The sequence below is a fragment of the Ceratotherium simum genome, chromosome Y (genome assembly GCF_057802395.1).
Source record: "Ceratotherium simum simum isolate JZ-2026a chromosome Y, ASM5780239v1, whole genome shotgun sequence".
In the NCBI taxonomy this organism is placed as follows: domain Eukaryota; kingdom Metazoa; phylum Chordata; class Mammalia; order Perissodactyla; family Rhinocerotidae; genus Ceratotherium; species Ceratotherium simum.
The window spans coordinates 1,531,938-1,559,652 of record NC_141941.1 but is presented as its reverse complement, the minus strand read 5'-3'; the positions used below and the strand labels follow the sequence as shown (position 1 = coordinate 1,559,652).

Here is a 27,715-nt window from a genome sequence, read left to right as displayed (position 1 = left end):
AATTATTCCAAGAGAAAATGAAACGCTGGTCTGAACCCCCAGGCACATGTGCAAAACGAGTACACTAGAGAAGAGAATTCCCTCCTTATTTCTCATTCTCATTCTCTGGCGATACAATCTGCTTTTGTTTATTCAAAGGCAATTAACCTCGTTGCTCCATAGGTGTCACCACAATGTCTGACATAATAAGGATGCATTGCCCATGACAAAATGATTTTTATAAAGAAAACCCACAGGGGATTTCAGGGCAGGGAGAGAATGACTAAGGCTCGGCGCCTCCTGAAGATTAAACTCTCCCACTGAGCAATGGAACAAGCATCTAAGGCAGAGAACACTGACAACAGAGCAGCGAGGGAAGATTTCATGTGAAAAAGAAGACATCAGCACAATATTAAAAACATTGTATTCTGTGACTCAGAGCTACTGCGAGGAACCTGCAAATGATTCCTTGACTGATGTCACCTAAGTAAATAATAATAAAGCCAATCTAGGAAGGACGAGGGGTGAGTACATGAAGGTGCAATGATAAAGTTAAATATTGATGGACTGAACATCCTTATTTAAAAACATGGCGCCAGATTAAGAAATTAAAGCCAAAGAAACTATTTCTCACAAAAAGTCTGCTTAAATCCCGTGCAAATCTCGGCGTGGTTTGCGACGGCCGTTCTTGATCTGTGGCAGGACTTCTGGTTGTCCAGAATGTTTCAGGAGTGGTATGTATGTGAGCACATTCTCAGGGAAGGTGTGCGGGAAAGGATTAACTTTGCCGAGATTAACTGTTGCCCCTGGCTCCTGGGAGGTCACCTCTGAGCCCTTGGGCTGCACTGCTTGATTGGAATGTCTTGGTTTACCTGGGGGTCTTGGGACGTGTCCAATAGCCTTTGTTAACAATGTGATGTATGGTGGAGACCTTGGGCCATGTGGTATCAGCTTGACCTCTGAAAGAAGTGGAGGCTAAGCTGTGCCATGCAGGTGGTCGGCCATGCATACATGACCGACCCCAATAAAAACCCTGGACATCAGAGCTCAGGTGAGCTTCCATGGTTGGCCATGCTCCATGAGTGTTGTCAGACGTGGTTGCCGGGAGAATTAAGCACCGTCCACAATCCACTGTAATAACGACAGTGGCATAGAAAAGCGTCTTCTTGCGCTTTTGAGCGGTCATCCTCCTGGCCAAATCAGATGAAAACTGAAGTCCTTTCTGCCACACCACCATTTTGGTTATTGGAAAGAAAACTTATTATTGAATATTCTTGCCAGAATTCAAAGGAGGAAAAGCCAAGTATCTTTGTCAAATGCCTGAAACTGAGACTCTGGTTAGCTGGGCTGGATGGGCGTGGGCTGTTCTCAGGTGGTGCTCATGCCCCGGAGAGAGGCGGCTGGGTACCAAACGCAAATCATATTTCACATGCACAGTATCATCGTTTCTTCTTTGCCCGTGTGTGAAACTATGTTTGGTGTGATGTGTTGGCCCAGAATCGTGGCTGGCACAGGGCGGCTAATCCTCACACGCTGTCACCCAGCCAATGGCTAATTTGTCCAATTAGCAACCTAATTTTGAAAGCGTTATGAAAATATCACTGCACATGCTATGTTGCTTTTGCCTTTCTCTCCCCTTCCTGATAGATTTCTCCAGAATAATTTTTACTCAGCGTCTCTGCTTCCTCACGAGCTACTCACTGCCTGGGGGCTCGTTATAGCTGTTCAGTCCATCAGTCTGCTCTTCTCCACTTTTGCGGCATCTTCTTTCTCACCTCTCCTGATGGTCCATCATCCTCCTAGATAATAAAAACAGGGCTTGCAGAATGAATGAAGTAGTTATGGAGGACTTAGTGTATGTCGGGCATTAGGCTAAGAACTTTGCTTATCTTCTCCATACAACATCCCAAAGATAGGTGGGATTCTTAGCTCCATTTCACAGATGAGAAAACAAAGGCTTTTCCAGGTCTAGGGTCACAGTGACCAAGTGTGGGAGCCTGGACTCCAACCCACTGCTGGACCTCTCCTGAGCCTCTCCTCCCATCTTCCAAGCCCTGTTGTCCCCTCAGGCATCACCTTGGGTTCCTTTTGTAGCATCTCTTCCTCCTCCTCCTTCATAAGCGTCCAACATCTTAGAATGCCCTGTACCACACTCTTCCCTCCTTACTCTCATTCACACCCAGGGCTTCCCATATTTCCTCTCTGCCGTTGACTTCCACATCTACACTTCTGGAATCAAAATGGCGCTCTCTTAGGTCATTGTGTGCAAACTGCCTCTTGCCCTTGGATTGTTCTGCCTTTTGTATCCGTTGTGGTTGGTTGTGCGCGTGGTATCAACCAGAGCGTTTTCTCTGTGAGGAGGGCGGCCATCGTGAGCTGGTTGCTGTGTGGTGCGTAGATTACCGAGGGTGGCTTTTATATAAGGTGGGTGTGAGGCATTCACTTGGATTATGAGAAAAGCAGTTCAGGAAAACAAAACTAAAGGAAGCTTCTTTGAGGTCTAAATTTGAAGATCATATTAATGTCCTTAAAAGAGTTAAATGTCCAGAATTGGTGTTACTATACTCTGTTTGTATAACAAAGGAATGATGGTATCATACAATTGGCACTTTATAGGTTTACTTTTCCAATGATGCAAACAGCAGACATGAGAGACAGTCAAGGCAGGCTGGGCTGAGTCCAGTTTTCAGTAGATTCCCCATCCCAAAGTAGTTTTCCAAAGGTGAGGAGTGCGGACGTTCATCCACCCATCCATCCTGGTCAGTGTTGGTGACTGGGATGAACCAAGCAAGGTGTCCACAGCCTTAGCCCACAGCCAGTGCTTTTGGTGTTACTCTGAACTGAACTTCCAGCAGCATCCTTGTCCTCACCACCATCATGTTGGCCATGGGTCCAGCTTTGGACACTCAGGTCTGGCTCAATACTGCTGGAACAGGAGAGCTGGAGGGAGACCAATATGGCGCGTGGGCCACCAGACCCAAAGGCATCATGGGAACTGCAATTCATGGCACCTCTTCAATGAAATGATTTCTGGATTCCTCAAACAAAGCCTTCTCAGGGAGCCTGTGGTCCTTCGAGTAGACCGTCATCATGAGCTATTAGAACATAGCTTAGGCGGTTCAGGTGCCTGTGAGTAACCACCGTATGTTACTTATGTAGAGCCTCAATGCCTCGTATGTTCTCCTGGCATAAATGTGGGGTTCCATAAATACCTGGGAGCAAAATGCAGGAGCTCCGTTGGAAGAATGCAGTGCATCTCTTATTTTCTTTCCTCACTAGAGAGTGAGGGAAGAGAAGTGGAGAACGTGTCTTGCTTGACCTCCTTTAGTGGAACTCACCTTCCATCACGCAAAGATTACCATCACTCATATGGCTTTAATGCTTTGGAGTAACCACCCAAAGGTCACAAAAAGCAAACACTCCTCTGGGAACACAGCAGTTGTTGAGGTTCCTCATGACACCACCTAAAGATTTTGAGTCTGAAAATCCGTTTTGATAGGATTTGAACCCATCCAAACATGTTTCCCAGAGTCGTGACCCTGGGAGACATGAGACGACGTTTATTCTGACTTTTGGTTTTTTGAAGTGTGCCCCTGAAAGTCGACACCGTGGATGGCTGTAGCAGCACCTATGTACATAGTCAGAGTCGGTCACCACGAGGCCCCTTCATGGATCATCATTAGCTTTGAATTAGAAGCAGGTGCAGAAGCGGGTTCTAAAGATAAATGAGATGAATGCCAGGAGCAAGCGAATGCCAGGAGCAAGCCAGGCCATGTTGGCACACAGCCTCCCTGCTTGAGAGATCCATGCCCCAGAGAGGCAGGAAGACGATGCTCAGCACTTTATAGAGTTTGGCACATCCAGGGTTACTTAACCCTGCAGCTTGACTGAGATTTAAAAACAACACTGATAGCTTCTGTGCCGTGTCAGCAGAACGGCCTCAAGACCTGACATCCACACGGTCCTGGATTTGTGACATGGCCATAAATTTGGGACCAAAGTATATCCTCGTATCACAGTGATGGAAGCTCTTATAACAATAAGTGTTCGAAGTGATTACAGCACTTCCGTGCTGGGATGGCCAAAGAGCTTTGTGGGCGATGACAATCAGATTTAGTGTCGTGGCTAATGTTTATGGATCCCTTGATAAATTGCACACACTGCCCTGAGTTCTTGGCACACTGTGGCATTAACAGCTCATGCCAGCCCTAAAAGAAGAAGGTGTTATTATCCTGCCTTGCAGATGAGAATCCCTGCTATGGGATGAATGTTTGTCCCTCCAAAATTCATGTGTGGAAGCCCTAACCCCCAGTGGGATGGTATTAGGAAGTAGAGCCTTTGGGAGGTAATTAGAGTTAGATGAGGTCATGAGAGTGGGACCCCCAAGATGGGATTAGTGTCCTTAGAAGAGGAAGAGACACCAGAGATCTCTCTCTCTACACTATGTGAGGACATACCAAGATGGTGGCCATCCACAAGCCAGGCATCAGGTTCTCACCAGAACCCAACCCTGTTTACGCCCTGATCTCAGATTTCCAGCCTCCAGAACGGAGAGAAAATAAATCTCTGATGTTTAAGCTTTCCAGTCTGTGATACTTGGTTATGGCAGCCCGGGCTGACTGTTACAACCCCAAAGCTCAAAAGAGGTCCAGGGACCTGGGCAAAGAACCCAACCAACAAGTGCCTTGGAGGTAGAATGGGAGTCAGGTGACCAAGATCCAAAGCCACTGAATGATGGAGTTATTCTGCCCCATGTTGATGAACCACATCCTTCAGGAGAGAAGTACCTGAATTTGGATTTGTGCATTTGAGAACCTCCATGGATGATCTGGAACCCAGTGAAGGGAGAGCCCTTGCTGATGATGTCCCCTCTCCAACATTAGCATGTACAATTCTCCAACCAGAGATGAGGAACCTCACAGGAGACCAAGACCAGGAAGAAGCACCTCCATAAATCAGAGACGAGTGTGTTTTCTTCTAGTTGATAGTTATGAATTTCACAAATAGGAGTCTTCCAATGTCTGCTCTGGTGCATAAAGAGCTTGGAAGCTGTCACCCCTGTCCTCACAAGAAAAAAGCTGAAGAGACTGAAAACCAACAACTCTTCCTAGATCCCTCAGAGAACTGAAATCACAGGGCACACTGGTGCCCTAAAAACTAGAGATACAGGTGGATACAGAGAATCGTTAATTTACCACCAGCAGAAGCTCCAAATGGAGCCAGCAAATGGTGGGATCACTTACAGGTAACTGATGGACTTCTAGAGGCGGAGTGTGGACCAGTCTGAGAATTTAAAATTCCCAGGACCCAGTTTTATCAGAGGGAATGGGGCTGCACTTTTGAGAGTTTTACCTGCAGAAGCCCCCCCCGGCCCCGCCCGGGTTCTAATGGTGAAGATTGGAGAAATAGCGCCTCCTGCAGGGGAAGGGGAAAAGGAACCATTTTGGAATTCACCCAGAGAGTTCTTTTCTCCTCCTTCCCCCAAGGGAAACTATTTCACTGTGCCTAACAAACCTAGAGGGAAGGAAGCACTCAATTCCAGCCCCCTCTATCCTTCCTGAATTTGAAAAATACTTTGGGTGAACAAGGGTGATGGCGTTGGCTCAACAGTTCTAGCCAGGTGCTAGCAAAGCCATATTGGTGACCTGTGTGGTCCAGGTAGCATCGCCTAGTTCTCAGGCTACTGGCTCTCCTGGTCACCCTGCCCAGAAGTCCTCAGAGTGTGGGTCACTGGTCCCAAGGATGACCAAGCCAGGCCATCTGATTGGAGGAACCCAAGTGTGGAACACTCTCAGCACAGGTAACATGAAACTCACAGTCGATAGGCATTATGGGCTAATTATGTACCCCAGAATTTACATATTGGAATCCTGACCCCCAGGATCTCAGAATGTGGCTGTATGTGGAGATGGGTCTTTAAAGAGGTGATGAAGGTGGAATGGTCATTAGGGTGGGTCCTGACCCAATAGGACTGGGATCCTTATGAGAAGAGATGAGCACACAGACACGCACAGAGGGAAGACCATGTGAGGACACGGGGAGCATCTACACACCAAGGAGAGAGGCCTCAGGAGGAACCAGCGCTGCCCAGACCTGGATCTCAGACTTCCAGCCTCCAGAACTGGGAGAAATAAATGTCTGTTGTTTAAGCCACCCTGTCTGGGGTACTTTGTTATTTCAGCCTAAGCAGCCTATATAAATAAAACAAGAAATCCCCAACAGCGTCTTTATCTGAAGGACACTGTTGCTATAATTACCACTATTTGAGTACCTTAAAAATGGCAAGAATAAAGAAATTAGGATAGGCTGAAGGCAGAAAGAAACGACTCATGAAAAAGCTGGGTGGATTGAACCAAATATTATGACGAATGAGAACATTTTAATTGTGTACCTTAAAAAAGTTGGCAGATCCTTATAAAATAAGGACTTAATTGAAATTAATTTCTAAAATGATAACCCAGGACTTTTTTTTCCTTAAACGGGAGAACACTTTTTTTAAACACATTGCGTATTATTGGCTGTTTGGATCTGAGACCAAGGAAGGGACCGTGCAATCTCTTTTTTTTCTTTTCCTTACCTGTCTGTTGGTCTGCAGGGAGATGCCATCTCCATCTTCCTAGGTTTTTCGCTATACAAATACTTGAAAATACAGTCCAAAACAAAGGGTGATCGGTGCCTCACAGGCAGAAACATGAGAGACCCACAGAGCATTTTGTCCCAACACAACGAATCTGCCCATTTATAGAGCCAACCTCACTGAGGATGGGCAAGTCTATTCTTGCTGTGTTGCTGTCTCAAGTTCACGTACATTCCAACTGCTTACTTGCTCAGTCGAAGATTCCAGTTTACCTCCTCCATCTCCCAGGCAGGCAGATCTCTTGATTTTATGAATTTCCTAGAGAGCCTCATTTCAAGGCTGATGGGCAGATGTCAGAAGATCAGGTGCTAGAGTTCTTAGTATTTCTGGAGTCTTCAGTTCAAGGTTTATTCTAGGCAGATCACATAGTTATTTTAACGTCCTGATAAAATTTTTTTGCTATTCCAAATATTCATAAAACTACAGAAATCATATACATCCTTTGGTGTTTCAAATGTTTGTGACACGACACTATAAAAGGGTTCAGGTTAGCTAATATTCTTGTTATTTTGTCTTATTGCTGCATTAATCTAAGAGAATAATAAAGCAATGTTTATATTATTCAAGATATTTTGAGGACATGACTGTACTCTGAAAGATTATATAGAAGCACACATCTCAGCCTGGGGTTCTGTGTTCTGCATGGCACAGAAGGGCTGCATGCTGCTTAAGACCTGCATAGCTTGCAGCAAAGTGTACATTAGTCACATTGCTCTGGACTTTGCTATCATCTATGGGAATGTCTCAGTTGTGTTATACAGAAGGAAACTGTTTCTTGAAAACAAGAAAAATATAAAAGACTCATAAAAGACATCATCTGCGTCAAAGAAGTCCACTGTCGGGCAGAAATGCAATCATTTGGAGAAAAACAAAACACATTTTGTGTCTTGATGCTGCGTGTTCTTTGGGAAGGTTTAGCAGCCTTGACGAACAGGTTCTGCCAAATCTTAATGTGTTCTTGATGACCATGGAAGGGAAATGATGCAGAAAATCGATGTGGCACCACAACCAAATGATAGTCATTACCGTGCAGATGTGGGGACCTCATTCCCAGAGCTCAGCATCAGGCCCCGGGGCGTGCTGCTGATGGAGAGAGGGCAAGGCATTTTCCTCAGGATGAGGAATGCAGTAATTCCAAAAAAATTGGGATCTTTTCATCTTTCCCTTCATGACACACATAACAGATTAAGAGGCAGTAAGTGTTGGAAGCAAGTGCTCATTTCAGTTCACCTCCTTCAAAAAATATTTTATAAAATAAAATGGAGCACTGGGCACCAGCATTGCTGTTTGCTTGCGTGTCGGTGGAGTGGGGGTATAGCAGAAAACAAAGCAAAAAACCCTGAAACGTTTCCTTTTCTTAGATAATGCAAAAACACGAAGACCTATTATTGAAACTATTCTCTCCTCCTGTTTTTAAGCCTGAGGACTTTCTAAAAGTGCAACTGTGGTAAACCATAAATGATATTGATGAAGGTGGTGAATTCTGCAGTTTCCCATGGTGCCAAAAGAATTTTAAAAATACTGAGATATTTAGAATGTTTCATTCTCTCTCCTATCTCAAACTTGAGCATAACTTATAGGGCAAATCAACTCATTTAGGGGTTCCAGAGTATGGATTTTTTCAGGGGAGCTTATTTAAGGAAAAGAAGGTAGGCAGAATGATAAGATGAAATGTGAGTGTGTTAACGGGAAGCTAGGTATACGGTTCACACACTAGAATCTGCAGACAATGACTGAAATGGGCATATTGTATGGAACTGGGGATAGGGTGGCCACCTGCATTGAGTACCACCAGGTCATTGCTTAGGAATGAGATTGAGCAGCCATATGCATTGGGCAGTGCCAAGTCATTGAATAGGAGTGGGATGGAGCCACCATATGCATTGAGCAGTACCAACTCATTGAATGGGACTGGGATAGAGCCACCATATGCACTGGGCAGTACCAAATCATTGAATGGGAGTGGGATAGAACTACCATATGCATTGGGAAGTTCCAAGTCATTGAATGGGAGTGTGATTGAGGCACCATATACATTGAGCAGTGCCAAGTCATTGAATGGGAGCGGGATGGAGCCGCCATATGCATTAGGCAGTACTAAGTTATTGAATTGGAGTGGGATAGAGCTGCCATATGGCTTGAGCAGTGCCAAGTCTTTGAATGGGAGTGGGATAGAGCCGCCATATGTATTGAACAATACCAAGTCAGTGAATGGGAAAGAGAGTAGAAGCACCATATGCATTGAGAAGTCCCAGGTAGTATGGATCCTGGCACACATTCACAGGCAGAGGAAGTGGAAGTGGAGCTTTTACAATCTTCTTATCCTATTTATAACAGAATTCAGTGAGCGGGAGGGTAAAGAAACAACTGGTCACCCCACAAAGGAGAGTTCAGTGAATGCCGTCATGCCTGTGTTTGCAACTTCTCATCCAACCAATAATTCCGTTTTTAAGTATTTGGGAGGTTTCATGAGTAGATCTTCAACAAAAAAGGTAGTTTTTACTCTGACCATTCAGCATTAGCAAGCGCGTATTTCGCACACTCACATTTATTGTAATAAATGGCAACCACACAATGGCAGCTGCACTCCAGGTTGGTAGGGATACATACCTACTTTAGACACTGATAATGTAACTTTGTCTTCCTCCTGACTCCCTCCAGAGCAAAGAGCAAAACCAAGAGGGAGGATCTCCTGATGGAGATATGTAGATGGAACCCCAAATAAAGGAGCCTTGATGCCCAACCTCTCTGTGATAGGCATTATACAAAGGCGGCCTCAAGATTCCTGCCCCCTATTGTACACCGATTTACATGGCTTGTATAATCCCTTCCCTTTGAGTGTAGGTGGGGCCTGGGAACGTGATGGGTTGGCACTCTTGTGATTAAGTTATGCTGTACAGCAAAGGTGAAGGGACTTTGCAGATGTAATTAAGGTCCCAAATCAGGTGACGTTGAGTTAATCAAAAGAGAGGTCGTCCTGGGTGGGCCTGACCGAAACAGGTGACTCCTTAAAAGAGGCTTGAAACTGCAGCAGAAATTCTCCTGCTGGCTTAGGGGAAGCAAACTGCCATGTTGTGAGAGAGCCATGTGGCAAGGAGCTGAGAGTGGCCCCTTAAAGCTGGAGCCACCCTTGGCTGACAGCCAGAAGGAAAATGAGACTTCAGTCCTACAGCTGCAGGGACTAAATTTCACCTACAACATGAATGAGCCTGGAATAGGATCCTGAGTTACAGATATGACCCCAGCCCTGTCTGACGCCTTGGTTTCAGCCTTGTGGGATGCTGAACAGAGGATGCAGCTCACCCCCACCCAGCCTTCTGATTTAAAGAACACGAGATGATAAATGGGTGGTGTTATAAGCCAGTGCATTTGGGATGATCTGTTATATAGCATAGCCAGCTCCTACAGACAGCTCCTCAAGCAGACGATCCGGGGCAGAGTGAGGAGGACCCTTGAGGTAGATGGGCATCCGTACTCACTGGGTTCAAGCCGTCAATGCTGCTGTCTACACCTGAGTAACCACACTACCTTCTCACCAGGGAGCAAGAAAGGGGAGGCTGAGAGCCACCGAGGAGGTCAAACATTTTCATCTTAGTACATTTGTCTGTGTTCTCCTGGTGGGAAGTCTTTTCACCTCCTGGAAAGCTGCTTATGTAGAATGTCATCACTCTGCAGCTCACATTACTGATGCTTATCCTTCCTCAAGCTGTTGTCTTTGCATTTCTAGCAAACAGATACCACAAGTTAGAGAGCTTGCCACATGGACAGAGTAGGGGGTTTATTGGAATTGGATATTTTCCCCCTTTCTATTTCTGGCTGCCAAGCATTATTCTTTAAGTATTTGATTTTTTATTTAGTGACTGAGATATTTAATTAATTAATTAATCTTAGATTTTACAGCATGATGTTTTGGGTTTTTAAAAAGATGTACGTGTATACCACATCTTCTTTATCCGTTCATCTGTTGATGGGAGCTTGGGTTGCTTCCATGTCTTGGCTATTGTGATTAATGCTGCAATGAACATAGGGGTGCATCTCTTTGAATTGTTGATTTCATGTTCTTTGGATAAATACCCAGTACTGGGATAGCTGGATCATGTGGTATTTCTATTTTTAATTTTTCGAGAAATCTCCATACTGTTTTCCATAGTGGCTGCACCAGTTTGCATTCCCATCAGCAGTGTATGAGAGTTCCCTTCTCTCCGACACTTATTATTTCTTGTCTTGTTAATTATAGCCATTCTGAGGGATGTGAGGTGATATCTCATTGTAGTTTTGATTTGCATTTCCCTAATTATTCGTGATAGACAACGGAATACTATTGAGCCATAAAAAAGACAAAATCGTCCCATTTGCAACGACATGGATGGACCTTGAGGGTGTGATGTTAAGTGAAATAAACTAGACAGAGAAAGACAAACACTGTATGATTCCACTCATATGTGGAAGATAAACAAAAACATAGATAAAGAGAACAGATTACTGGTTACCAGAGGGGAGAGGGGGTAAGGAGAGGGTGAAAGGGGTAAAGGGGCACATGTGTATGGTGATGGATAAAAATTAGACTATTGGTGATGAGCACAGTGCAATCTATACAGAAACTGATATATAAGGTGCATCTGAAATTACACAATGTTATAAGCCAATATGACCTCAATAATTAAATAAATATAAAGAAAGGTGTACAATGTGATGATTTCATGAACGTATACATTGCGAAATGATTACCACCTTCAATTTAGCTAACGTCTCCTTCACCTCACATAGTTATCATTTTGTGTGTGTCATGAGAACATGAAGGCTCTCTTCTCTTAGGAAATTTAAAGTATATAATAGAATATTATTAACTAGGGTCACTGTGCTGTACATTCCATCCCGAGAACTTATTCCTCTTATAACTGAAAGTTGGTACCCTTGGACCAACATGTTCTCATTTCCTCTTCCCCCCAGACCCTGGAAGCCACCTTTTTACTCTCTGCTTTTGTGAGTTCAACATTTTCAGATTCCACATACAAGTGAAATCACATAGTATTTGTCTTTTTTTATCTGGCTTATTTCACTTAGCATAGTGCCCTCAAGATCCATGTGTGTTGTCACAAATGGCAGGATTTCTTTTTTTCTCGTGGCTGCGTAATATTCCATTGTGTGTGTAGACCACATCCTTATCCATTCATCCATTGATGGACACTTAGGCTGTTTCCATATCTTGGCTATTGTAAATAATGCTGCAGTAAACGTGGGGGTGCAGATATCTCTTTGAGATCCTCATTCCATTTCCTCTGGATAAATACCCAGAAGTGGGATTGCCGGATCACATGGTAGTTCTATTTTTAAGTTTTTGAGGAACCCCCATCCTGTTTTCCATAGTGGCTGCACCAATTTACATCCCCACCAGCAGTGCACAAGGGTTCTCTTTTCTCCACGTCCTCACCAGCATTTATTATCTCTTGTCTTTTGATAACAGCCGTTCTAACAGGTGTGAGGTCACACCTCATCGTGGTTTGATTTGCATTTCCCTGATGATTAGTTAGGTAAGCACTTAAGTTTGGTCCCAGGAGGAAACTGCTTCTTAGGAATTAAGTCTTAAAAGGTACCCGGTGCTGGCTACCAGGCGTGCAAGCTTGCTAACTTCATTTTGATGTTCTAATACATAAGCAATGGGGAACATCCCCACTACACCGATGCTAATTAAGAACCTGTGATTATTTGGGCTGAACTCAAGTTTGCTTTCAGCCCAGCCCTGTGGGTGGATAAAGTAAATAGGACCCCCAGGAGGACCATTTCCCTCCTCAGAGAAAGAATTGTTTTCAAGCTCTTTAGAAGTCTGTTTCCATCCGACACACTGAGATCTTGCAACCGGCTGGCTCAATAAGTTAATTCAAAGGCATGATTTTTTTCTTTAATTTAAAGTGCTTTTGGGGCATCTGCTATCTGTCTTGGGGTAGATCAAGGATGTTCTCATTTTCATTCCGCTTTCCTAATATTCTTGGGAGTCGTAAAAATTTTAATACTCTGTAATCTGAACATTGCACAAATTTCACCAAACTTTTTTACCAAAGCTTATTACTTACATTGCTGTTGTTGGCTTTTTTGGGGTAGTTTTCTTGCTTTATACTTGAGCAACTTGCGTTTGCATTTACAAGGCCGTCTGGGGATGGCTCGGTGCTTTGGGTATCTCCAAAGAGAGAGGAAAAGGCAAACGGGGAAACCTAAAAAAATGGACCTCCCTGGAGGTGGCGTGAACACGTTTGTCTAGACAATCTCTCCCAGGGGGGAGGGTCCATGTCCTCTGAGGACTGGGGCTTTTCTTGGTAAGGATGAGCTGATGCTTAAGTGAGCACGGAAGGAGACAGGATTGTGCTCTCCGGCTGGTGATTCTAAGACAACATCCCACCTCCAAGACATCTTTGGTTAAGAAAAGGGAATATTGAAATGGGAACCATGAGAATAGTACATCGGAAGTTATGAAAGAAGTGGCTATAATCTCCAGATAGTACAGTGGAATTTTGTAGACGTGGATTAGGGGAATAAGCTGGATCCACGAGCAGGTGAATTAGAACCTGCAGCCGCCCCTGCCCGGCTGTGCCCACGAGGACGGCCGGCCATCGCACGCCAAGCCGGGCCTCGGGGACCGAGTGACCAGGGTCCCAGGGCCTCGGATGCTGGCCGGCCGTACAGGTGTCTCGTGATGGTCTGATCCTTTTAGGAGTACCAGTCAAAGAGAGTGCTTCGGAAAATAAAATGCCTCCGTGGCGTGGAGTAACAGCTATCAGAAAGAAAGAAAGCTGCACGGTGTTTTTAGAACGCCGAGTTCATTCTCTGAGATGCCTGCCGTGGGAGAGAGGCCACGTGGGATCATAGCCCAGGGAAGCAGCCCCATGGAGGGGCGCCTGGGGAAGGAAGTCTCCACGCAGTTGATTCCAGGTGGAGGTCGGGGTCCCGAAGCAGAGCCCCCTCAAGATGCTTTCTGAACACAGCCTACTGTTCCAGGAAAAGTACCTAACTCGAGACGCCGCCCAGAAATACATCCCACGTGTTTGGGAGGGATAGAGGGGCACTCAGAATCCACAAAATGAAAACAAACAGAATCATTCATTTATTGAATTTTCTCACTCCATGCCAGGGGTCTCTTTCTGGCTCTCTCTATCTCTTTATGTCTCTTTCTGTCTCTCTCTCTCTCTCTCTCTTTGTCTGTCTCTGCCTCTCTTTTTCTCTCTGACTCTCTGTCTCAGTCTCTATCTGTTTATCTCTCTGCCTCTCTCTGTCTCTATCTCTCTCTATCTCTTTATCTTTCTATCTTTGTCTCTCTGACTGTCTCTCTCTCTGACTCTCTCTGTCTGTCTTTCTCTCTCTCTCTCACTCTGTCTCTGTCTCTGTCTCTATCTTTGTCTCTCTGTCTCTGACTGTATCTCTCTAAGTCTCTGTCTCTCTCTCTAACTCTCTCTGTCTCTCCATCTCTCTGTCTCTCTCTCTTCTTTGTCTCTCTGTCTCTGACTATATCTCTCTAAGTCTCTGTCTTTCTCTGTCTCTCTGTCTCTGTCTCTCTGTCTCTGTCTCTATCTCTCTCTCTGTCACACACACACACACACACACACACACACACACACAGAACCCTCTCCCTCCATCCCCTTCCACACCTAGTTTTAGGGGCAGGCTCATATCTGCTTCATACAGAGAGAATAGGAGTTCAGGTCTCAACACAGTTGTTCAGTATGTTCCTAATGGCCAAGAGATACATATATATCACCTGCATTTTTGAAAATAGAGATACGTAGGAAAATGTGACAGGTGTAGAGTCATAACTAAACTACTCTCCTGGGAAAATCCCAGTAGCTTGTGGGTCCCTATTCCTTCCTTCTGGAGTGAAGAGAGGGCTGGTCCTCTGACAGGTGCATCCTTGCTCGAGGATTTGCATGAAGGAGATGCAGCTACTGGCAGCTTGCAGAATTTGGCTGTTATGTAGCAGAAAAGCTCTTGCTTCCCCCACGTACAGGAAATTTCTGGCAGTTTCTGTTTCCCGGCAGGAGCCAGAGGGGCAGACATCTGGGGACCTGCTGACTGTGGTCGGGGGACATGTATGGTGTTGGAAGAGGTTTGAGAGCGGTCCTCTCTTTCAGCTGAACCTCCTCCCCACAAGCAATGCCTCTCAGCCTTTCGGGGTCTTAATTGTCCTAAAATTAACCCCGTTAGGTTACCAGGTCCACTGGGACCTGACTCTCCTGACCACTACGGAGGTAGTGGTCGTGGAGAGACTTACAGTGTCAATTCTAGGAGCTCTTTCGTGGTGGAAAACATCTCTGAACAGATAGCCCCCCTAAAAATTATCTCATCTTTTTTCCTAGTGTTAAGTACACTTGTTCATGTTTATTCCAGTGGAAGTTTTTAATTTACATTTCTGTTTATGATTTTTTCACCTGCACGTATAGATGTTAGGGGTCAAGTGGTCCCTACTCCTCCCCTCCCCTTCTGGTGCTCTCTCTCTGCAGATTTTTGTATCAGAACAATGCAAACTTTCTAAAATGCATCAACTCAGCGTTTTTTCGCCCGTGTTCTGAATCTGTCAGTAGAGGTGGGATTGTCTGTTCTTTGAAAGCCTGAAAGAATTGGTTAAAAATATTCTGGACATCGTCCTGTCTTTTCTGCATGCCATTCCCTCGTAATTTTTCTATTTCTCCCATATTCGTTGGTCTCATTAGTCCTGATTTCCCTGATTAGATTGTAATAATCAGTGTTTTTCTCAGGAAAGAATTCATTTCCCTGAGATTTTCATATATTAATTATAAATTTAACATATTATTAATCTATAGCCATGTGCTGCATAATGCCATTTTGGTCCATGATGGATGGCATATACAATGGTGGTCCCATAAGATTAGTACGATATCATCCAGGTGTGTAGGAGGCTATACCATCTAGGTTTGCATAAGTACACTCTGTGATGTTCACACAATGACAAAATCGCCTAACAATGCTTTTCTCAGAACACATCCCCATCATTAAGCGACGAGTGACTGTAGTTAGAATTACAAACCTATAATTTACAAATCTTCTTCACTCCATAGACGCGTTCCTATTTGTAAATTTGCATCTTCAGCCTTGTCAGATTTATTATTCACAGCCGTCTCTGGGCCCCTTTTTCTTTTTTGTCTCTCAATCTGTCAGATGCTCAGAGACATACCCTCAAGTCTCCCGTTAACAGTCTTGGTTCTGTCCATTTCTCCTTGCGTATCCAAGAGTTCTTGAGAAATATCATCGGATGCTGTGTTATTCCGAAGAAAACGCTGCAGGGAATGGCACATAACTATCATGGCTTCTTATCGGTTGAGCGTTGGGCCATTAGTGTTTTAGTCTTGAATTATCCCTATCTTGCGTGAATGGGGCCAGACGTGCTTTATTTTTGCTTGTTTGCCTGATAATGTTTGCCCTTTCTATTTTTAATCCTCACTTAAAAAAAAAAAAAAACTCTATAATCAACGTATAGAGGAATTCTCCTTTTCCACACACTCTTGAGTGTGGTTTTCCAATAGGGGGCTACCATTTTGGTTCTGTATCATGACCAGCGGCTCAGGGGTTGTTTCTCCTCTTTTAAGCTGCACCCCCTAGCTGTCTCCTGGGACTCCTGTTTTTGCCACATGGACGACTGGTCTGCCTCCTCTTTTCCAGTCATCTGCATGGCAGACATCCTATTTCTTGTCACCTAGGGGTCCATTGACTACTCTCAAAACATGGTAACCTCCATTTCCCTAATTATCCAGACACACGTGAAGGTGTCATTGATGGCCCTCCAGGTAAAATGGAAAGTGTCATCTATGTCTCCCTCTCCCCTTCTCCCCAAGGGGCTTGTGGGGGGGATGCAACCCCTTTTTGGGTTTTATGTGGACGTGGCAGCTGAACTCCTGGCAAGCTGGATTCCCCAAGTCCTTTCTGAGGTCAACCCTGGTGCCTGTGCCCAATGGGGGTGAGGCTTCACGCTCTTAACTTGTCTTGCGTGTTCCTGCTCTGAGGGATGGAGCCCATGAAGAGTTACAGTCTGCAGGGAATGCTCTGCCCTCCCCAGCGGTAGGGCTTGATTTAAGGGCTCATATTCCCTGTGCGATGTCACCCCTCCTCCTCCATGTGCTGCTTCCCCATCCTCCCAGCGATGCCCTGTGGAGGTCAGGGGCTGGAGGGGAGGGGGCAGCTCCTGAATGGGTGTAGAAAGCAGATGCTCATGACAAGAGTGGGCAGAAAGGGCGCAAAGCACACTGGCTGCCTCACGAACCAATGATCTCAAAGTGGAACGACAGCGCTCATGCTTCTGGTTGGCTAGGATCCTTTCTCCTCCAAGGAGCAGAGAAGAAGCATCTTCTGGCTTTCCAAAAATCCAATAACATTGCTCTGTTTCTGGAAGCAGAGTGTGTGTGTCCACCAACCCTGTTATCATCGGTTCCAATTATTAGCTTCAGTGTGGACTTTGCTCTTGTACATCCTCGTGCGTGTTTTAGGGGAAAATCAGAACGGCATGTCAGGAGTTCCTATCCAGATGGTCCTGTATTCTAGAATGACACTCCCAAGCTCTCTGTTGGGCAAAACTCCCTTTTCCCCAATCTGTCATGGACTGATACTGTTGTAGATAGCATAGAAATGAATTACTAGGAAAATAAAGTTTAGAAACATGCAAAACGGAAGCCCCCAACGTTGGTTTTTTTTCATCAGCTGATTCAGTAAACATAAAATCACTGTCGATTTTTTTTTAAGTTTATAACCACTGTGACTGTCTGAATGTATCTTATGGCAGACCAGTAACAGACAGTTCACAGGATGGCATCCATATGTACACCATACTTTGAGGAACTCTGACCCAGGAATAAGACTATTCCTTATACGTCTTTAATGGGAATAGTGAAAATGCACACTCCCCTGTCCTCGGGGGCTGTGTGACTTGGCACACATAGGATTCATTCTCCACGTCAAAGAAACTGGGGACTGCAGATTATCTTTTTTCTTTTTTTTTTTATCGTGGAAACATTGGTTTATAACATTGTATAAATTTCAGGTGTACATCATTATATTTCGATTTCTGCATAGATTACGTCATGTTCACCACTGAAATACGAATTACAACCCATCACCACACACACGTGCCGAATTATCCCTTTCGCCCTCCTCCCTCCCCCCTTCCCCTCTGGTAACCACCAATCCAATCTCTGTCTCTATGTGTTTGTTTATTGTTGTTATTATCTACTACTTAATGAAGGAAATCATACGGTATTTGACCTTCTCCCTCTGACTTATTTCACTTTGCATAATACCCTCAATGTCCATCCATGTTGTCACAAATGGCTGGATTTCATCGTTTCTTATGGCTGAGTAGTATTCCATTGTGTATATATACCACATCTTCTTTATCCATTCGTCCCTTGATGGGCACTTAGGTTGCTTCCAAGTCTTGGCTATTGTGAATAACGCTGCAATGAACACAGGGGTGCATGTATCTTTACGCATTGGTGTTTTCTTGTTTGCTGGATAGATACCCAGCAGTGGAATAGCTGGATCGTATGGTAGTTCTATCCTTAATTTTTTGAGGATTCTCCATATTGTTTTCCATAGCGGCTGCACCAGTTCGCGAGTGCAGATTATCTTAACATGTCCCTCCCAAGTGAAGGCTAACGTATATGTTCCAAAATATATACCCTCCCAAGCTCCTGCTTTTGGCTGCCTCTCGGGTGTTGCGATATTTAAAATGTCCTAAAGCAACCACAATCAGCAGAACCTTGCAGATGCATCTCGCCCCTGAGAAGTGAGCCACAGTAGGTGCTGGTCCTTGGTGGGTGGGAGCTGTTCTCCCCTCTGTTCTGAGGTCCTGGGACCACAGACATCGACATGAGCATGTTACCAAGAACCGGGTTGGGGGAGACCCAAAGCAAGCCTTCTGCAAAGCCAGATGTGACAATACAAAGACCATACTGCTGCCGTCTGACCCAGCACACTGCTCTCAGCTCTGAGGGGTTGTGTGGCCTGGGTTCCTCTCGGAAGCGTAGGGTCTTCTTCCAGGCTCACGTGGTTATCTGACAAATTCAGTTCCTTGAGGTTGTCTTAGGTTCTGACTTTCCCACTGGCTGTTATCCAGGGGCTTCTCTCAGCTCCCAGGAGCTGGCCTGAGGGTCTTGCCCATGCATGGCCCCCTGACACCATGGCAGCTTCCTTCTTCAAGGCCAGCGGAAGAATCTCTCTCCCTCTAGTCTGCTAGCAAGAGGGAGTCTTCCACAATGAAATGTAGTCAGGGAAGTGGCGTTCCATTATCTTTGCCGTACTCTGTTGACTGGAGACCAAGTCACACGTCCACGCACGCTCAAGGAGAGGGGGCCGTCATTTTAGGGTACGTTCCCCGCCTTGTACCTTCCGCATCTTGCTGATCCATTGCTACTTCCCAAGTGAGATACAAGTTAACTGGTTTAGAAATCATCTCAGTTTCCGTGGTAGGTTGGAAGATAACCCCGTGTTTCTGTCCCTTTCCAGTGGAGTTTTTATACTGCGATCTGGCGTCTCTGAGCTCTAGCCGGCAGTTCGTCCAGAAGTTCAAGATGAAGAAAATCCCTCTCCACGTCCTGGTCAATAACGGTGAGTTCCAGTGAAATCCAGAGGTTAATTCTGACACAGACACGAACTCTAGCATTCCCATGAGACAAGCATCTCGGGAAAGTGGGATTTCCGGGGAAATTCATGAGTATACGTGCTGTTTGTTGCCATTGCTTTGGTGCATGGATGTGTTTGGCTTTTGTTACTAGCGTAATCGATTTTAGGATGTTATTTTGAAGTGAGGGTGTGATGATATATTGTATGGAGTCAATACTTTGACTAATGCACTTGTGCTAAGGTGTATTAGAAGCATGCTAAGGGGTGGGTGTTTGCACATGATTCTTCCCCGCAGCCAAAACTCCTCACACAAACATATGGAATCACCATCTCCCCTTCCCCTGCCTTCAGCCTTCTCACTGGTCTATCTTCAGCACAATCCTTTCAGCCCCGCTGAGCTCGTAAGAATGTCGCAAACACTTCTCCTGCCTCCCCATGGAGGCAGACCCCGTCTCCTGCCCACGTCTCTCTTCCCCTGCTGCAGTCAACTTATTTCATAAACATTCATCCAAAGCCTCCACAGTGAGGACGTACAGTCATGAATGTCTCCAAACTGAATAAATACACGCAACTAACCTCTCATAAATATGCCAAAAACTTTTAGAATTTAACACATCCCTTTCGGACTTGGAGACCAAATGGAAATATATAGAGGGAGTAAATAGTAAAATGAGTACAGTGGATGGAATAGACGTCATTCAAACAGTGGACTTCAGGGACTGTATCTTCTTCCCAAGTATTTAAAGCGTTTGTTGAATTATTCGTGTTTTGGATGGCAGAGAAAAAGTTACTACAGAACCCTACTGGTGATGCTGAGTCCCCGTGGATAATCCAGGATGATTTTTGCATCTAAAGATCCGTAACTTTATCCCTTCTCCAAAGTCCCTTTTGCCATCTAAGGGACCATATTCACAATTGCCCAGATTAAGGTGTGGACGTGTCTGCAGGAGGGATGGAGCGTATGTCTTCCTCCTGAGGCTGTAACACTTGTCCGTCTGACTCCAGCTCCCGAAATTTGGTGGCTATCATCTCCTCTCTATTCTCCTTGTCTTATGTGTTTTATCTTTTTCTATAATATTAATGGGGTTGGCAAGCAGGCAGTGGGGTCAGATAGATGAGCTTTTGCTCAATCCACTTGTTTAATTAGAAAGTCTCACTTCAGGGAAAGACATAGATGATAAAACTTTGCGTAGGGTGTGACTCCAATGGCACATGAATGCACAGCAATGTGTCCACGTATGGCTGTGATGTGTGGTGTTGAACAAATAGCTCAACTAACACCATTCCCGGCTACTTAACTGGAGAAGAAACCCTGCATGTTATTAATGCTGGTGGCTCTTCTTGGAAGGTTCAGAATGATTTTAGTTTTTATTTCTTCTCCCTAGAGCTTTATTGATTATTTTTCAAGTTTCCCCAAAGAGTCATGCCTTAAACGCCTTTGCAGACATAAATGATTTCCCAGTAAATCACCGTTTGGGATTCCTCCATCTGAGCACTGGTGTGGGCTTCCTTTGTCGAGCATTTATCAGTGTTATAATTGATTAGAATTATAATAGTATAAATCAGCAAAGGTAGCGACGAGCTAGAGGCACCATAGAGATCCTGTCTGACCGTACATCTTATTTCCTCATTATAGTTAACACCCTTGGTAATTAGTGCTCTGCACTTCATCACAGAGCAATTGGGCGATGGCAGGACGTAAATGACATCTTGCCCTTGTGCAGAATTCGTGCGCTTTCATAGACATGCACACGACAGAACTTTGTATCATCTTAGGATCTTTTCTGCATCCTTCTGGCATCCTTTTGGTACAGGTTTTCATCCGTCAGGTGTAGAAAAAATTTTGCAGCTCACATCTGTTACCTCTGTCTGACACCTCTTACTCTGCTCTGGGTCCACAGAATTTTGGTGGGGAGTATGTATGTAAACCACCTTTGCTGGAGTGGGCACAGCTCGATGGTGAAAACACCAGCAGAAGAAGGCTTGTCAATGTGTACTCCCTAATTCACCCTTCACTTTGAGATGACGCCAGTGATGCTACGATCGTCCAGTGTTCTTTTAAACCAAGCATGCATGGCTCTCAGGAAAATAGCAATTTTCAAGAGACCAGGACACAGTTGAATTTGGACCTGGGGGGCTTATCGCTGGACCCTCTCTCTTCTCTCTGTAGAGAAACTCATCCACGTGTTGGATTCACTTCTTCCTAGACTTTCTCCTCCACCCAGAACTTTCCTCTCTGCTCAGGACCTGTGATCTCAGCTCAGAGCCCCAGAGGCACCTCAAGACAACGGATCCAGTGTGGAATTCCTGAGCCCCCACGTGACATTGGCTCTAGGGAAGAATCCATTCCTTGACTTTCTCAGATTCTAGAGGCTGTCTGAATTCCTTGGCTTGTGACCCCGTCCTCTATCTTCAAAGCCAGTAGTGTAGCATCTTCGAATCTCTCTCTGTGTCTCTGACCTCTGATTCCATCATCACACTTCCTTCTCTGATTCTCACCATCCTGCTTCCCTCTTATAAGGACCCAGTAATTGCATTGGGCTCACTCAGATAATTCAGGATCATCTCCCCATCTCAAGATCCTTAATCATATCTGCAGAGTGCCGTTTGCCATGTAAGGTTACCTGTTCACAGCTTCCAAGGTTAGAACATGGGCATCTTTGGGGGTGTTATTCTGTCTACCACGTGGGTAATAGGACATGGACATCTTTGGGGACATTATTCTGTTCACTAAAAAGGGATTAGGATATGCGGCTTGGGGGGTCATTATTCTGTCTACCACACGGGGACTAGAACATGGACATTTTGGGGGCCATTTTCTGTCTACCATACGGGGATTAGGACGTGGACGTCTTTGGAGACATTATCCTGTCTACCACATGGGCATTAGGACGTGGACGTCTTGGGGGACATTATTTTGTCTACCACACGGGGATTAGGATGTGGACATATTTGGGGACATTATTCTACCACATGGGATTAGGACATGGATGTTTTAGGGGACATTATTTTGTCTACCACACGGGGATTAGGACGTGGACATCTTTGGGGACATTATTCTGTCTACTACACGAGGATTAGGACGTGGACATCTTTGGGGGCATTGTTCTGACTACCACACGGGGATTAGGACGTGGACATCTTTGGGGACATTATTCTGTCTACCACATGGGGATTAGGACATGGACATCTTGGGGGCCATTTTCTGTCTAACACACAGGTATTAGGACGTGGACATCTTTGGGGACATTATTCTGACTACCACACGGGGATCAGGACGTGGACATCTTTGGGGATGTTATTCTGTCTACCACACGGGGATCAGAACGTGGACATCTTTGGGGATGTTATTCTGTCTACCACACGGGGATCAGAACGTGGACGTCTTTGGGGACGTTATTCTGTCTACCACACGGGGATCAGGACGTGGACGTCTTTGGGGACGTTATTCTGACTACCACACGGGGATCAGGATGTGGACATCTTTGGGGACGTTATTCTGTCTACCACACGGGAATCAGGACATGGACATCTTTGGGGACGTTATTCTGTCTACCACACGGGGATCAGGACGTGGACATCTTTGGGGACATTTTTCTGTCTACCACATGGGGATTAGGATGTGAACGTCTTTAAGAGAGTTCTCATTCAGTCCACCACACCTACCCTCTGTGTCCCTGGGGATTCCCAGGCGAAAAATAACAACGATAAACAAGAGTCTTTGACCTCATGGAAATCGCACTGCATCAAAGGAGGCAGACATTAAACAAATAATTGTTCCAAGAAGCACCTCACCCTAGAAAATGCCGCCTGCAATGTGACAACACCATCGTATTAAATATGGAAAAGATTGCATGGCAGTTATGTCTGTGGGAGTTCCCCGCCTGTGCTCTTCCCAGCACCATTTCCAGGAGATGGTAATGGGAGTCCACACTTGTGACAGGATGGTTACTGCTCTGTCCTCCTGTGTTTCTGCTCTCCATCTTCCAAGATGGTGGCCAGGCTGTGGCTGCCCTTGGCTCCAAGGAGGATTTTGTGGCTGACTGAGGACAGGTCTGCTCAGTCCTTCATCTGGGGTCACTGTTGGGACAAGCCCGGTGGTGTAGGACTTGGAAGTAACAGCCTCTGTAGGTTCAGGCAGAAGCTTCTAGGAAAGGAGACATGCGCGGGCTGGAGGTTGTGTTATGCTCATAATGGATAACCATTGCCCACACCCCATGGCGCCCCGGGCAGGACGGCTGCCTGATAGATACAGCGAAGAAGGCAGAAAGGGAATCCTTCCTTGGCAGAGCCTCATGTCCCTCAGAGATGCAGCAGAACCACAGAGCTCCTGGAGACCCGTGGACTTAGGAAGGTGCATCCTGTGATACCCAGGGTGGCTGGAAGGATGAAGGACGATGCCCCTTGGGCCAGGGAGTAGCCAGGATGATGCACTCAAGACTGAGAATGAATTCATCACCAGCCCAGTGTGCTGGGGGCTGGGGTCAGACTTACCTTGATTTAGAGGCAGTACAAGATTTTCTCATTTGTCTCATGCTTGTGTGTGTGCACAAGGATTCATCCTTGCTGTGTGCAAATGAGAGTTCTGAAGTCTAGTATATTTGGGTGGTGCTGGAGTCAACAGATGCAAACAGGTTTCCCAACCACACGACTTCTCAGAGAGGGGCCTCGGAGATGGTATTGTTAGTGTCCAAGAGGGTCTGCAGAGTTTCCCAAAATATTTGCCCAGATACCTCCTCTAGGATATTAACCCCTCCCACCAAGATCACCTTGGTTGAAAGGAGTTGGGTTAATAGGACCCACTGCTGTTAACCAATGACAAGCGTGGAGTCTCATGGAAAACAACCCCAGCTGTGCTCCACAAAGGCACTTCCAAGGGCCAAGGGAAGCTAGACTCTGTGTGTCTTTTTTCTTTTTCCTTTATTCTTAAAGAAAGCTATCAAGATTTTGCAAGTGTTAAGCATTTCAGACATGAAGTGTTTTCGCATTTGCTAGCGTGAGGAAAATAGAACCAGGCCGCCTCTTTCTGCCTGTGGGAAGCTCATGAGCGAGGCTGATGATTTATCAAACACAGGCATAATCAATAGTCGACCTCCTGCAGAGCTGGCTCAGTATTTATGGTTTATTCACATCAACATTGTAGTTACCTGGCTTCCCAGCCCCGGGTCTGAACACTGATAGATTTGTAATAACCCCATCGGATTTATATTTTATCGCTGTAGGACTTCTTCTCATAACTCTAATGGATGAATTCCCCAAGATCAAGAATTATGAAAAATGATGTTTCCTACCAAAAAACAAAAATGAGAGTTAAAGAAGGCTCTTCCCAGGAGAGGCTGGTGATGGATGTTGCATCAACAGAAGACCGAGGAACAGTTGAGAAAGTAGAAGTCAGCACCCGTTTCTTGGTGGACAGATGCCTGCACAGTTTTCTTATTTATGCGCTTGGTGGTTTTTATGCAAAACGGGCTCCTCAGGCATCCGCTCTGCCTCCTGGGAGCAGAGACTGATGAATCACTGTGCGTGCATTTGTCAATGGATTATTGGATCTGAATATGTGTCGACCACTTACCATCAATACCTTCTGCTGGCTTTACAATGTTTCTCTCTGCCGGGTAGAACGATTTTCCGTTGTGTGATGGGTTTCCGTAGAACAGAAGGAAACTGGATGTTCCTTTGGTGGTGAGAGTTTGCAGTGCTGTTTGACAGGATTTTCTCTGATGCCACCACTGCCAGAAGAGTAGGCTGGAAGTTAAGGATACACCTCCCATCTTCCTTGAGCACCTCCATCCTTCCAAATGCCCTCCGTGAGCTTCCAGGAAGTGGCTCAAGAAATGACCCACATCCAGTGACCCCAGATGCTCCAGAAGTGTTTGACCCAGGAGCTCCTAAAAGAGTTGGGTGTTTAAAAGCCCCTGGCCTCCAGTGTCCTCTACTATGCATATGGCGGGTCCCGCTGGGTGGTACTCTCCGTCACAAAGCGTTGCTAGTTTAAGAAACACACTCAGTCGATGATCCCGTCTTTGCCATCATCATGGGATGTGGTGCAGGCGATGTGAGTCTACCCTCTGTGATGACAGCGAGAAAGTTATCCTGGAATGGAAATGTTGGCCATATGGTGACTGAGGGCGATATGTGAACCCATCCACATGATGCTCTCGCCAATATTGTCTCCAACGATTTAAGAATTACTTTGGACACACTTAATTGCCCCTTTAATTTCGACATTTTGACTGGCCCACGGTGTGACTGTGGCTTCACTACCCTCTAATCGCTCAACCCCATACCCGTATCCTGCCGGGTGGATGAACATCCAGGTTCATTGCCACCCCGACTCTTATCTTGGATCACTGACTTTCGTTTATCTACAGCTTTTTCCAGCAATCCTTCCCCAAGACATCTGGACTACTCTTTTCCCATTCATGTTTTATAGGCGGATTCAGAGCCCTCATGGCTCTTCCAGAATGTTCCATTCTCCTTTCCTCACATTTTCATATTCCTTTCTTGACGGACTTGGTTGCCACCTTCCAGAGGTCTTCAGGTTTGCATCCCCAGAGTTCCACTCATGCGCATGTCAATGGAGTCACAAGCTTGGGCAGGGACCCTGGCTCCAAAGAGAGATTTAGTGGTCAGTCCTCAGATGGTGGGATGTTTGCAAGAGTTTTCTAAAACCTTCCTCATGTTCTGGAGTTAACCCTTCATCCAGCCATTTGGCACCAGCTAGAATGTGCCCTGTCTCTCTCTCTCTGTCTCTGCCTCTCTCTCTCTGTCTCTGCCTGTCTCTCTCTCTGTCTCTGTTTATCTCTCCATTTCGCTCTTCCTCTCTTTTTTCCCTCTTTCTTTCCCTCCCTCTCTCTCTGCATCTGTGTCTTTCTCTCTCTGTCTCCCCGCTTCTTGCTTTCTCTCTCTCTCTGTCTCTGCCTCTCTCTGTCTCTCTCTCTCTCTTCCTCTCTCTTTTTTCCTGCCTCTCTCACTCACTGTCTCTCCCTTTTGCTCTCTCTCTGACTACCCCTCACGTCCCCACCACTTTTCTTTCTCCTGCAAGACAGAGATCTCTCTCTCATCCTCCCCTGATTAGCACATACCTTTGTTTGCTCTATACAGAATAACACGTGGTTCTGAGCGAATGTCCCCGCACCAATCAAATGCATAGTCAATGAGCAGTTATTATGATTGTTCCTTGTCCACTTTTCATTTGGCAGAGGGAGGTATTAAGATCTCATGGATGCTCATAACAAGGGGTGGCCATCTGAAGCACTGACATGACAAAAATATCTCTTTGCCATTTAAAAAATACAAATGCGTGGGCTGGCTCGGTGGCATAGTGGTTGGGTTCGCACACTCCGCTTCAACAACCCAGGCTCACAGGTTCGGATCCCAGGCACAGACCTACACACCACTCATCAAGCCGTGCTGTGGCAGCGCCCCACATACAAAACAGAGGAAGATGGGCATAGATGTTAGCTCTTGTGAGGGACAATCTTCCTCACATACACACACACAAAATGCAGCTGCACTGGTTAACAATTGAAATTTCTCCCTCAACACATGTCAGACATTCGATAAATATTATCTGAATTAGATGTGCTACCCAGGGAGATCTCCAGGATATGTTGCTTTAGAGTAGAGAAGGATGTGATTATTCTCAGCATCTCACGTAATAATGGATTAATAATACGCGGTGACCCCAGAGAGATTTTGATGCAGCCTCCACGGTGCCGGAATCCCCCACACAGCTTCTCTGCTGGATGAGCCCCGGAATAAGTTCCATGAGTCTGGAGCCTGGGAGCTGGCCAACTGTATGCATGGCAGCAATCTTCTCATTGCTGTTGTAAAAATATGCTTTCCCCAGTGATGCTGTTTGCACCAAGACTTAGCTCCGATAACCTTTTTGGATTTCCTGAGCGACCTTGAACTCATTCTTTGCCCAGAGCACCATCATTGTCAAATTCTTGGAGTCTGGGTCACTGAGTTTGTGCTGTAATCTGTCACCAGAGCTTGGATCGAACAAAGATCCACATTGGCATTTCCCTCTGGCTAAGCAGTGGCTTCACGTTGAGTTGTCTTGTACATTATCACTAGGAAATACATAATAGACTTGGAATGAAGAGGATATTTTAAGCCTTAAGGAGATTAGGCAGTGGTTGTCCTTCAGCTCCTGTTTACCTGGCCACTGGTGCCCCCGTGAAGATGAACACTGATGAGTCTGGCTGTTCAGTCCCAAGTGGGTGAAATCTGAAGTCACTGCCCTGCACCAAGGGCTGGCTGACCAGAGGCTCCTGGCTATCTTCTCTGCTACCAACATGCAAGGAGTCAAAAGCCATCGTGAGAAAACCAGCAACAGCTATTCCTTGGCTATTGGATAACAGATTATCCTTAACTAACCAGACTGAAGTCCTAGGAACTCACCGCAGGTTAATACCCCCAAATTGAAGAGCAACCGTCCACACTCCATTAGATGGGGTATTTTCCAGCAAATTTTGG

General features: G+C 45.6%; 1 protein-coding gene across 1 annotated transcript in view; it reads left to right on the top strand.

The window, feature by feature from the left end:
• DHRSX (polyprenol dehydrogenase) overlaps positions 1-27,715 on the top strand; it is a 178,216-nt gene that overhangs the window by 113,401 nt on the left and 37,100 nt on the right. Inside the window, exon 5 of the mRNA XM_087427830.1 lies at positions 19,115-19,216. Within this exon, the coding sequence (XP_087283956.1) occupies positions 19,115-19,216 (102 nt within the window). The remainder of the gene's footprint in view (positions 1-19,114; positions 19,217-27,715) is intronic.